Source organism: Halichoerus grypus, chromosome 8 (assembly GCF_964656455.1).
Source record: "Halichoerus grypus chromosome 8, mHalGry1.hap1.1, whole genome shotgun sequence".
NCBI classification, from domain to species: Eukaryota; Metazoa; Chordata; class Mammalia; order Carnivora; family Phocidae; genus Halichoerus; species Halichoerus grypus.
The window spans coordinates 57,957,958-57,971,695 of record NC_135719.1 but is presented as its reverse complement, the minus strand read 5'-3'; the positions used below and the strand labels follow the sequence as shown (position 1 = coordinate 57,971,695).

General features: G+C 38.8%; 1 protein-coding gene across 1 annotated transcript in view; it reads right to left on the bottom strand.

The window, feature by feature from the left end:
• Positions 1–966: 966 nt before the first annotated feature.
• RAB27A (RAB27A, member RAS oncogene family) overlaps positions 967–13,738 on the bottom strand; it is a 69,367-nt gene continuing 56,595 nt past the window's right edge. The window contains exons 6-7 of the mRNA XM_036078275.2: positions 13,332–13,455; positions 967–3,367 (exon numbers count right to left, since the gene is read on the bottom strand). Of these exons, the coding sequence (XP_035934168.1) occupies positions 3,169–3,367; positions 13,332–13,455 (323 nt within the window). The 3' untranslated portion in view covers positions 967–3,168. The remainder of the gene's footprint in view (positions 3,368–13,331; positions 13,456–13,738) is intronic.

Here is a 13,738-nt window from a genome sequence, read left to right as displayed (position 1 = left end):
TTTCTCAGGAGAGACTAAGACATAGAGTGGGCCCTGGATTTTTGTCTGTTTGGGGGTGAGGGCTTCTCCATTCCAGGGCCCTACCTCTGCCATATCCAACACTTTCTCTCCTAATGGCATGTAGTCACTAAAACTAAGCACCTTGATTACTAATACTGGCGAAATGAAACCAAAAGCAAACCACACTCAGTATCAGGTTGTTGAAATTTCTCTCTGTTGCTGCCATTGCTGTTGCCCTTGTTATTGTCTATTTTGTGGGGGAAAGGGGTGGTTGCAGGATATTTCCCTTACTTTATTGAGAGATCAACACTACATTTAAAAAATACATTCATTATATTTTATTCAGCATTATCTAAATGTTTTATAGTGGAAGAATTTTCCAGTTATATAGTCACCAATATTGCCAAAAATAGAAGACCTGGAAATACCATACAGAAATTTCCAGTTTATAAAAATGACAATCAAAACATTCCCTTTTTAGATTGTTAGCAATCTTGACATCAACTTTAAGATACAGAATGTACTTCTCAGATTTCCTAATTTCTCACATAAACCACAAACATATGTGAGCCTGTCTAAACATTTTTGAAGCTGTTTTTATTTTCAAATTCTACTCCTCTTTGAACATTAACAGACTCCTATTTGAAAACTCACTCATTTGACCCTGCTGCCACTTAAGTCCTTTGTGCAGTTCACCAATAACCTACTGTGTAGTGGTCCTTTTCTGTGTAGTGGCAACACAATTTTGAAGAAAGCTGCCTGAGTCCCATTTGTCATGGAGCTTATATCTTTTTTTTTTTTAAAGATTTATTTATTTATCTGAGAGAGAGAGCACAAGTGGGAAGGGCAGAAGGAGAGGTAGAATCTCAAGCAGACTCCATGCTGAGCAGAATCCCCAGAATACCTCAGAATACCCTAGAATACCTCAGAAGGAGAGGTATAATGAAGTCATATTCACACACAAACTTGGCAGACTAGACCACTTTTTAATTATAAGCTTAATTGGCACAAAGTTCACTGAGGATACACTTTACTTTTACACAGTCTTATAAATAGAAAAATACATTGATGCACAAAAATGATACTTTGATACCAAATTCAAACAAAGGATTTCCAAAGACAATACAGGTTATTTATTTCAATAATTAAGGATGGTTCTTGCATGTGCGCTATATCATGTACATGTTTAATTGTGTATTATGCTTAAAGCCAATGGGATATGTAGCTAATTGCTTATTTGGTTCTTGAAAAAAGTGAAACATACAAATATTGTCTTCTTTTTAACTGCATAATAGACCATATAAAGTGCTGCCTGATACGTAGCTGTAAAATTATGATTTGCTAAACTGAAGTCTATGGCAACTTCAGAAGGCACTGTTTGTGATTAGGACCCTGCCCTTGTAATGTCTGGATCTTTTCCTTACTGGAATACACAATCCAAATGCATAGGACTCAATGACTTTCTTAGTATTTACAAGAAGTCTTCATTTCAAGGATAGAAATATATAAGATCTCATTAATCCAGCTAAGTTTTTTAAGGGAGTAGTAGGAAGGAAGTGGCAAAGAAATAGGATGGAGCACTGGGTGTTATACACAAACAATGAATCATGGAACACTACAGCAAAAACTAAGATGTATGTATGGTGATTAACATAACATAATAAAAAAATTAAAAAGCTATTTGAAAATTACCATGTAAAAGTAATTACTTCCATCATGGCTGTATATTTCTAATTACAGTTCTTCCAATCATTTGCCACCACAAAATACATTTATTTTTATTCTTTGTTTAAATTACAATGAATGGTAATTCTTCCTAAATAACCATTAAGCTCTTTGGAAATTTTAATCTAATTTACTTAAACCACTTTCTTTAATAAATAAGAATTGTCCCCTATGACCTTTATAAACACCTGCCATTAAGCACATTTTAAAACTACCTTTAATTTGATATAAAGACACTGAGGCAATGCAGAGGAATCCATGACCTTGGCAAGACCCAGAGAGTACAATAAATGCCTGTGATCTAAATAAAAAATATAGGCTATTTAAGGCTTCATTTTTCTTATATTGAGTTATAGTATAAATGTAACTGCTTAAATACGTCTTTCTTCTACCAAATAGCAAACATTTTATGCAATTAAAATCTAATTCCTTTAATTCCACCAATGTAAAAATAAAACAAGTTGCAAATATCAATAATATAAAGCATGATGGTGAAGACAAGATTAGTAGTTCACAAGCTAATTAAAACTGCAGTCTGAGGATGCCAGACCAACATTATAAATATGAAAAAAAAGAAGCTAAATGCTTACTTATCACAAATAACTTCAGCATAAGCACCAGCTATGTTCAAATGTGGTCAGCACGTAGGCTAAGTATAAACGCACAGATCACAGTGAAATACAGCCATAAAAATCTAATTCCCTGATCCTTCAATCAACCCTTCAGAGCAGTAGGAATATAGCAGGGAGCTAGAAGCCCCACTTCAGTTGCTTACACTACATTAAGATACCCCTAACCTCACCCCCAAACCCTTTCCTACCAACAAAAACCTCAGTGAGTATACAATTGGTCAATCCACTTTATCCAGAGTCTACAGATACAAGCATAATTTATGCTATATTCATTTTAAAGAGACTGTTTATATAAATTAATACTCAAGGACATTGAACTGATGTTTGTGTATATTCTTATTTAACATTCAAGTGGTTTAGATGGCATTTTACAAGGTCACCCACAGTACAAGTGGGTTTTTTAATTTGGATTAAAGACTGATGGGTAGTTTTATAATTTTATCTAAGATTTTGAGTGTTAGACTCTGGACTGATGTATGTTAAGGCAGGTGATGGTATCTTTAGTCATTCTACATAATAAATGCACTCTTTTGTGGCTACAAAATCCTCAATTCTGAACCATCTCCTGCCATGGGTTAAGGTTTTATAAGGCACTTTTGGCTATGTGAAATATTTCTCATAACTCTCGGGCTGAATCTTAAATATTTACAAAGCTGCAGTAAATGACTTTTAAAACCGGAGAGGTCTAAGTGGGACGGTAGAAGCAGTTTGTACATAATGCCTGCTCATCTCTCTCTGTGCCACATATGTCACCCATAGAAAAGATCACAGACACAGACCACTTGAGTTATTGTGTAGCTCACTGGACTCTTCAACAGCCACAGATCCCCTTCTCCTTTTCTTCATTCAAGTGATCTGTGGAGGTGTGACCATTGGATCGGACCACTCCTTCAGGAATCCAGGATTTGTCTACACACCGTTCCATCCGCTTCATTATCAGGTCCAGGAGCGTCTCGATTGCTTCGCTTATGTTTGTCCCATTGGCAGCGCTAGTTTCAAAGTAGGGGATTCTGCAAGATGGAGACAACTCAGGTAACAACATATGGAGGAAAAAGACCGTGACTTTTGCCCTTGATAATGCAACTTCAAAAATGAGTATAAATATATAAGACAATAAAAACACTTTACCACAGGGGCTCCTAGGTGGCTAAGTCAGTTAAGCATCTGCCTTCAGCTCAGGTCGTGATCCCAGAGGACTGAGATAGAGCCCTGCATTGGGCTCCCTGCTTGCCAAGGAGCCTGCTTCCCCCCCTCCCTCTGCTCCTCCTCCTGCTTGTTCTCTCTCTCTCTCTCTCTCTCTCACTCTCTCTCATGAATAACTAACATCTTAAAAAAAAAAAAAAACACTACCACAACAGGGTACATTAAAAAGTAAAAAAGACAATAAAATAATTGACACTGACTTCCTAATAGAAAAAAAACCTCTGGAAATTTTCATTCCCATTTCACAGATGATTAAACTGAGGCTCAGAAAGATGAAGTAATTTGCCCAGTTTCATAAAGATAGAAAGTAGCAGGGCTAGGCTTTGAATCCACACCTGCTTGATTCCAGCAGAATCTTAACCGTAAATTCTACTGGCTCCAAACTAATCTACTTTGTATGAGGATTTCCAAAACAAATCCCTTTGGCTTGCTGCACTTGGGGTGGGACTAACATTAGAGAGGAATGCAAGTTCACTGGCTGTGTTTGTCACTTGTCAACTCCAGGTGGTATATTCTTGGACCATAAACCTGAAGACATTCTGAAATCTGCAGCATCTCAGAGTTTCTCAAGGACATCAGTCTTTTGTTATCCAAGGACCTTGGTATATGTTTAATTTTTTAATAACTCACAAAACAGTTTCAAAACCATAAGGCTGCTTCTCACATAATTTTGAGAAATCAGTCTTCTTGCAGTGGGTTAGTCTTTGCAAGAGGATTAATCAACTTCCACATTCTTCCTGCTTCTTAATAAAGCCATGAAAACAGTGATAGAAATTTATTTTCTCAAACTATTGAGTTCATTTCTACTATTTAGTAAGAAATCTGACCAAAATGCTCTGAGATCTAAAAACTGCAAAGGAAAGTTGTTTGAGAACCTCAGGGGGTCCTGCAATTGAATTCAGTAAAGGGTTCCTTACATTTTTAGGGACTTTAAAATCCTCCGCTAGTTATTACTTTTCTTGGAGAACATCTTTGTTTTTCTGTGTTCTCCTAGCATGTTAACACTACATCAGTAACTCTGATTACAATGTCAGTTACTCTTTTATTATTTCTTGGCTAGGAGCAGCTTCCATAATGAGAGCTTTTATAGATTTTTTTTAAACTTCCTAGTGCTTTTACAGATCTTCCCACAATTGCTTAGCTTCTCATGTCACTAAGAAGCACATTAGGGGGTACACGTGTAGGAATGGAAGGCTATTTCTCCATTATGATTCTTCATGATGCTGTCTTATTATCTCAACACTTCCTGTAGGAGCTGACAGGCCTTGCAACCGGACTTCTGCAATTCTCTCCTGCTTTAGGATAGCTCTTAAAAACTGGTTGAGGAACTTGTAATTCATTTGAGCATTTATCCACCCACCTGTGAGTCTTGCAAGACATGGTTATTCCACTGATTCTACCATGCTTATGTTCAGACCCCTCACATGGACTCTAAAATATCTTAATCAGAGAATGGTATGCTGAGCAAAATACATGGTCTTAATGTTTTTAAACCTCCTGCCTGGCTACATCTTTGGTTGTTGTCAGTCTTCTTAATTCCACCTTCATCTGCTGCCTTATCCACAGAAGATAATGCATCTTTCCCATTTCCCTGGCCACATGCAGTATTTGATTACCAAGTATTAAAAGGGCATCCTCTGTGGGGATTTAACATCTATTTGTCGAGTACTTATGATGTTATTGAGCTAAATCAATGGAACAGTGTTTGACGCTGCCATTGTTACAGGAATACTTTGAGACTCAAAATTTCAATACTTATATTTTCTTCATCCTACACTTTCTCAACTATACCATGAAGAATCATTTCATGTCTACAGAACATTTCTCATGCTTAAAAAGAAGGCTTAATCATTCTATCACCATTCAGAAATAAATTGTTTCACGAAAAAGCAACTGAAAAACTCATCCCTCTCCCCAAGAATAGTAAGCTGAAATTGGAAATGCAAAAAGAGAGAGAGAGGAGGAGGAGGGAAGAAGAAAGGAAAGAAAGGAAAAGAAAGGAAAGGAAGATGAAAGGAGAGGAGAGGGAAGGAGAGGAAGAAAGAGAAGGAAAGGAAGAAAGAAAAGAAGTTGAGAAGAACTTTCTTATCATAGTAATGCACATCTAATTTTTTGAAATCCCCTCAAAGTCCATTATAAATAGCTTTCGAATTCAAATCTTGAGCCTCATTGATTTCCTCAACTGAATTTCCATTAAGCTATTTCTACTTTCCATAGTTTTTCTCTCTCAGCTCCTGAAAATTGCCCAGTTATTTTTGAGGCATAAATGAGAAATCATAGTTGGAAATCCTTTTAAAAAACAAAAATCTATGCATAGAAGTTACAAACATCTTGGACAATGGCTAAGAGCCATAACCTCTGAATCCAGGCTGCCTGGATTCAGATCCTAGCACAACTTCTTAGCAACTATATAACCCTAGCAAGCCACTAAACTCTGTGCCTCAGTTGCTTCATCCCTAAAACTAAATAGTGTCAGTACCTTCTTATAAGGATTAAATGAGTTAACATTTAAAGTGTTTATATCAGAATCTGACACATATAAAATGTATCATTTTTGACATGTGTGTCTTTGATAAATGTTTCTTATTTCCAACACATAATAGGTTACAAAATTTTGCTTGTAATTTTGTTAACACTCAGAACACATCATCCCATAGAAAAAATGTCACTGAGTCACGGAGAGTCATAGCTCCAAGAGACCTGAGCAACATTATAAACACTAAATTCCCAAACTAGCTTACAAACTATTGATTTAATCCATAAGGTAGCGATCTACAGTACTGCCCTAAATTCTAGTACCTGGGACCATGTTTCCTTTCCTACACCAGGGATGGCTCACTCAGACCTGTCCTTGCTGAAGTGCTTCATGCTCCAAAGTATCTGCCTACCGTAAGTCCCCATCAGATTCCTCATTGCCCCAAGTGATCTTCACCAAATGCAGAGAAATGGATCTTACCTTACTGATTACTACTAAGGTATAAAAGACTGGTGCCTCTAGCAGACCTATAAGCTATTGTCTAATATATTTACTAACCTAAGCAAGTATTTAATTGGTAGAACTTCAGGGTATAGGAGTTAAGTTATAAATTTTTAAGTCACTCGTGTTAATATTGTACATCTTTTAATAAGATGTAGTTTAGATTTAGAACTCCAAATTCAAGGAACAACCTTCTCTCCTTCAAGTATATTTTCCTGCCATTTGTGAACCTCTGGGTCATGTGACCAGGAGTCTGTTTAACAATCTTAATCTTCTTTTTTAAGATTTTATTTATTTATTTGAGAAAGGGAGAGAAAGAGAGCACACAAGCAAGAGGGAGAGGAAGAGGGAGAAGCAGACTCCCTGCTGAGCAGGGAGACCGATGCAGGACCCGATCCCAGGAGCCCGGGATCATGACCTGAGCCAAAGGCAGATGCTTAACCGACTGAGCCACCCAGGTGCCCCAACAATCTTAATCTTTAGACTAATCATTCAGAGTCTTCTGAACACCTGGGGTAATGTGGTTTTTGTTTCTACAAGAATTAATGAATACTTGAGTTCACTCTACTCTGCTCTCCACTCTTTAAGCTGCCAGAGGAGAAGCAAATGAGATCCACAGAGAAGACCCTGAAGTAAGACTTTCCACAATAAAATGATGCTCTAGAGACAGAATGTGCCTTTGTGTTCACATTTGAAAACTGGACTGTTCAGCTTGTCCTAAGGGCAAAGGAGTCTAGAGGATGGAGTTAGTACTATTTTATGTCCACTTTTAGAAGATGTTCACTTTTAGAAGGCATTTCGGCTACATTATCCGAACACTTCTCCATACCTGTAAAGTGGGTAACAGTGGTTCATGGGGCCATGGCAAGGAGGAAATGAGATAATACATGTTAAGGACTTAGCACAAGCCTAGTGTCCAGCAAGTGTTCAATAAATCTTAATCTAATGGGTTTTTTCCTTCTCTAAAAAATAATATTCTATTTTTCCTAAAACTTACTAGGCAAAAATTTAGTAAAATTAGCTTAAATTCAAGAGGATCAACTGTCCCCCTTTTTAACCATAGAGAGTGATACTGTTCCTTCTCTCCACATGGTGGTGCTAACGTAGCATTACTAGGGGCGGTATTGCCAAACCTTTGAAAAAATCCTGTGCAGCTAATTGTGATATCAATCCAAAAATGACCACTTAACAGCTGTTTGGAATGCATACAGAACACCAATTTTGGTACATTTTAAAAAAAAAAATAGATTAATCACAGATTTTAAAATAAATAAAATGAGCAAAATGGCAAACTACTTCAAATCAATGATGGGGGGTATTATCATCATTTATAGTTTTTCACCAGGGTATCTATATCCTGCTTATGCAATAGGTCAGGATCCACATCAAGCTGATTTCTATTATTTATTTCCACAAAACCAGAAGATCCTAGATTACAGTTAGAAGTTGTCAGGAATGAAAACAAGTGTATTTGATGGTTCTGTCAAATGGTTCTAGATATTTTGCTCACATGTGGATCCAGATATTATGGAAAATTTTTTCACTAAACTAAGATAGGAGTCTCACTACTTTTTATAGTCTGTTGAATGCTAAATGAACAAGCACTTACAAGAAATGGCTGGTGTATTGGCTGTTTCAACCTAGGAGACTATGCCAAATGAAATCTAGATCTTCCACTGAGTTGTGTGGGGTTCTGAAAATCAGTCTTGTATGTTTAGGTTTAGCTTATGTGTGTGGTTTTAAAACATGCCCACCCAATGATACACCATTATTTCTTACGTGAAGGAAGGAGGTCATAAAGTATGCAAAGAATCAAATTATTTGAGATCAAGCTATTCATGCCACATTTCAGCTAGTTCAGACTAGATAGGACACTGAGCATTCTGCTGAGCTAAGCCACTTGAAACCCAGAAATGGTCTGTACTCATATTACTAATGTAAATAAATGTTAACACATTCTTTAATCCAGAAACTCTTGAGCACCTTCCTCATCAATAGCCAGCATCCTTTAGTGGGGGAAAAAGTCATCTTAAACTTGCTGCCCTTGAGAAAGTAGATCTTAAAAGTTCTCATCAGAAGAAAAAAAAAAAATTGGGGTGCCTGGATGTCTCAGTTGGTTGGGCGTCTACCTTCAGCTCGGTCATGATCCCAGGGTCCTGGGATCAAGCCCCACATCAGGCTCCCTGCTCAGCAGGGAGCCTGCTTCTCCCTCTCCCTCTGCAGTTTCCCCTGCTTGTGCTCGCTCTCTTTATGTGTGTCAAATCAATAAATAAATCTTTAAAAAAAGAAAAAAATTATAACTGTATATGGTGATGGATGTTAACCAAACTTATTGTGGTGATCATTTTGCAATGTATACATATATCCAATCATTACATTGTACACTTAAAACGAATACAATGTTATATATCAGTTATTCTCAATTTTAAAAAATGTTCTACCCATTCCTTTGTATAGCACATGAAATATGTACACATTCAATTATTATGCTTTCATCATATTCACAATTTTCTGTATTTCCTTCAACTCAGAATCAAAAACGAAAGGCTTGTAATGACCACCAACTATCCTGTGTGAAAAAAGAAGAGTGGGAGGGCATTCAGGTGCAGCTATTTTTACTCACCAAGTCCTTGCCTGCCCACTTATGGCTGGCACTCCCTCAGTACCAATCCCAGTGTCCCTTCCCAGACTATATCACAGCTGATTTAATCAATGTGAGAGAGAAAATATATCCTCCTTCCTCAAACATGGATTTTCCAGTGATGAGTCATTAAGCACATTTCCTTCACCCATGCATGGCACAGTAGACAACTGCTTCATATTCTGTGCATAATGATTTATTCAACTATACTGTCAAGGAAAGTGTCTGCCAGCACGCACACCTGTGACTTGCACACCAATGGTTCTCAAAGTGCTGTCTTCAACCACCTGCAGGAGCAACATCTGGGAATTAGAAACATAAATGTCTGGGTTCCAGCCCAGATATAGTGAATCAGAAATTCCCCGGGGAGCCAGAGTTCAGGTGATTTTGATACACACTAAGGTTTGAGATCCAATAGTATCACCTCAAAAGGAATGTTGCCAATGCTGGTTCTGTTTGCTCTTCTTACATATTTGACTTTGTAGCTATTTTTTAAAGTGTTTTGGCAACAGTGTAGCCCATCCTCATTTTGACTGGCAGGAGGACAAGTTTGGACAAACATTTGTTTTGCTCCTTTCTCTGACTTCATTGACAGTCTTCAATATAACATACTAGAAAGCATTATTTTGCCCTTGTTCTAGAAAAACCTAAAAATTACAGGGAATTAGAGGTTAATATATTCTTAGTCTACTAAACATAAATTTTGTGATATTCTTCATCATACATTCAATTCACCCTTTCCATTTTTGGCTGCTGCATGAAAGTCTTATTCTCAGATTTATTTGTCCTCACAGACAGATTTATTTTCCATATTTGTACTATAACATGTTCTTTATTAGGTTTGCAAAATTTTTCTGAGACATAGTCTTTCATTCTCCAAGTGCATGTATATTTAAGAGAAGCACTATGAACCGATGACTCATTTTTAGGTACTGGGGAGGAAAGGGAGCACAATAGTAACAAAAAAATGCAAATTTATCAGACAACATAAAAATGATACGAAGATGTGCCATTAACCATACTCTATTTTACTACTATTAGCATGGAGATGAAGTGATCAACATAGCCCTTTAGTACATGTGCAATCAATAAAAATAGTATTAAAAATGAAAAAAAATCTGTGAAAATAATCATTAAACTTACATGTCAAATTTGTGAAATGCATATGCACTAAGCTGTTTCTTTTTGCTTCTGAAATTGCCAAACAGCCTAGAACTATATTTTTTAAAGATTTATTTATTTGAGAGAGAGAGAGCAAGTGCATGTGGTTGGAGGGGGGGTAGGGAGAGAGAGAATCTTAAGCAGGCTCCATGCCCAGCAAGGAGCGTGACATGGGGCTTGATTTCACGACCCTGGGATCATGACCTGAGCTGAAACCTACAGTCGGACACTTAACCAACTGAGCCACCCTGGTGCCCCCAGAACAGTATTTTATGCTTCCTAATTCCTAAGGAAATTCTGTTTCCATCTCTTTCCTTTCTTCTCCAATAGATTCCATTATCTTATCTGCTAATCCCTTCTCTCATTTTAACTTAACTCAGAAACCTGAGATTGAGCCCCCCTTATGAAGTACTCCCCAGAGCTTGTGAGCTGGGCACAGATGAAAGACAATCCCTGGCTCCCCAGACTCCGCCTATAGACAGAAGGCAATGCTGGGCTCTTTGCTACCAGGAAGGAAGTGGAATCCTGAGAACCAGAACAGAAGAAACAAACAAAAGGCTGAAGAAACCCAGTGGGGGAAGAAGTCTATCCTGGCTCCCCTCCAGTACTTGAGAACATACTTGTTGGCTCTAGCTAACTCCTCTAGATACCCTATTTCTTTTGGCCTCACTAACATACTTCTCAAAAGCACAGTCTAGGTCCATGGTTTCCATTGCTTCATCACTTACTTCCTTCTCACCCCCCTTGCAACATAGCTCCCCAGCTCCCAGTTTCGACATTTCAGTATTATCTGTGGTATCTGGCCTCCCTCTTTCCTTCCTACCACATTACCCGAGTGCCTCTCAAGAGTAGACGAGCATATCAGAATTGCCTGTGGGGCTTGGCCAGCCTCCACCTCAGAATCATACTCCAGGCCAATTGTGTCAGAAGATTAGAAGTGAGGCCCAGATCCAAGTATTTGCTAAGAGCTCCCCAGGTACTTCTAACATAACAATCATGTGGAGAGCTTTTGAGAGACACCAATGCCCAGGCCCCCACCTGCGGAGGTTTCGTGACACATCAACTTGGTTAGGTTGAACAACATTTCTGAGAATTTCCTTTCCAGTTAGGGTGGATCACAGGAGAGGTTTGGGGGAGTTTGGGGAGTGGAAGTGAAGCAGCAGACTTTCCGTAGCTCTCATACATCACTGTTGACCTGCTGGCTCGTCTGGTTGGCATAAACCAGCAACCAGATCTGTACCGGCTCCACCTTCCCCAAGATCCTCCTTCAGTTTCTCCAACTCCTTGGCCAGGTGCATGTGCTTAGCCCTGTGACAAAGGTCCCTGGCTTCTCTAGGATACCCAGACCATCCAGGTCAGAGGCAACAAGCACGGAGGCAGGTTTCATTCTGTCATTATGGGTCCTAGCTGGTGTTTGTTCTCCCCACCTTAAACACCTTCCCTTCCTGACTGCCTGACCTGTGGACTTCAAGTTTCAGTGTCAAAATAACACCGTAAGGACTGCTTAACCAGCTCCCACAAGTGCATAAGGTCAAATACCTGTACCAAATCCCTTTATATGTAAGTATGTTTCTTCCATTGAATCTTGCCTGATAAACCACTCCAGACCAATTACCTCAGAAGCTCAGAGGTGAGGCCCAGACACAAGCATTTGTTAAAAGCTCCTCAGGTGCTTCTAACATGGTTAGGCACTGTCTACCCTGGAGTGAAAACCCCCACAGCCTACTGCAAATCTGTGCCAGAGTAAGCCAGTATAGTTGATGGGCATAGATACACTCCCCAACCCATGCTGCCTTGCCCCACCCCTAGAATTGAAAAAGATTTAAAATCCTGTTCTGCCCCCACCCTACCTATTTTCTCTGATTTACTCCTTTTTCTTTTCCACAAATGCAGCTCCTACCCATCTAACAGATCACCACAATCTCCCTGTCTCTAGTATTTCCTCCCTTTACTTCACCCCCCCCCCACCCCAGACTGATCTAGACAAGTACTTATCACATCCCTCCACGTTCAAAGGATTTCAGCAACTCCCTGCCCCCCAGGATTTCAGCAACTCTCCTTACCTGGTATTCTAAACTCTCCAGATTTTGACTTCTTCCCACCTGGCCAACCTAATCCTTCTACTCCCTTGCCAATGTGAAAGCTATCCTCGAGTGTCCTCTGGTCCTCCATCAGTCCAAGGAAGAACAAAGCAGTTGTCACACAATAAAAAGAGAAAGGCCCTCCTCTGGCTTCCTTGGATTCTGCCTAAAAACCAGGGCCAGTAGCTGGGTAACATCCCCTATCTCTCTCTCTACCTTCCCTTCCTTCTCAACTCCACTTGCTGCCTCCCACTTATATTAAGGGTAATTAATATATACACATTTGAGTTCTCATTGTATTAGAGGCAGAAAGAAAGTAAAGCACAAATTCCTTTGTAGAGATACCCTTGATATTTTAATAAGCAGCGGCTAACCCCTTCTTTCATGTCCAATTAATGCTACTGTGATCCTATTCCCAGAGTTCAAGGAAGAAGACAGTATTTAGAGGATTCTCCACCACAAAAACACAACCTAAACCAAGAGAATTTCTATGCTCTCCCAGCATAGAAATTTCAAAGCCAATAGGCCTTCTTGTATGCTGGGGCTCTCTACAGCCGCACATGAACTGGCTTTGAAATTTTCTTGCTGAATAGAGAGAATTTTCTTACCCCATGCATCTCCTACTTGCATCTTGGGAAAGCAGCCTTATATAGTTAGGGCATTTGCCCTCAAAGGTGTCTTTAAACACCAAGAGATTGAGAAAATGGGACGGAAGCATGGCCCTCACCCAATGTTTTTCCTAGGGTTCCCACTATCACGTAATATTAATATGTAAAGTAGGTATTTATACTTCCCGAGGCCTACATCTGAGTGTGTTGTTTCAATTTTTTGCATTTGCATCTTCTGTTATCCATTGTGCTAATGTTTGAATTGGGAATGTTTTCTCTAGATTTCTCCACAAAAGTACTCACCCATATTTCTCTGCAAGTCCTCTTGCTTCCTCCTCTTTTACTACTCTCTGGTCTTCCAGATCACTCTTATTTCCACAAAGCACTATATCTGGGTTTTCACAATATGCATGCATTTGTAGCTGGCCTGTAAGAAAAATTATTATAGGTAAATAATATGTGTGTGATCAATGGAGAATATATGCAAAAGTGCTCTGGAAACTCTAAGTGGATGTACGGGCATAAGGAAATGATATAATGCTTTCAAAGCATCAGTAACCTAATCTGTAAAACTGAATGGGACAGAGATGTAAAATTATCTTTAAGCACATATCCCACCTTATTTATATCAGAGAGGAATAGGAGAATTCGCTAACCCTCCAAAAGTGCACGCGTGCATGTGAACGACCATTTGCACACACACCTGTGGT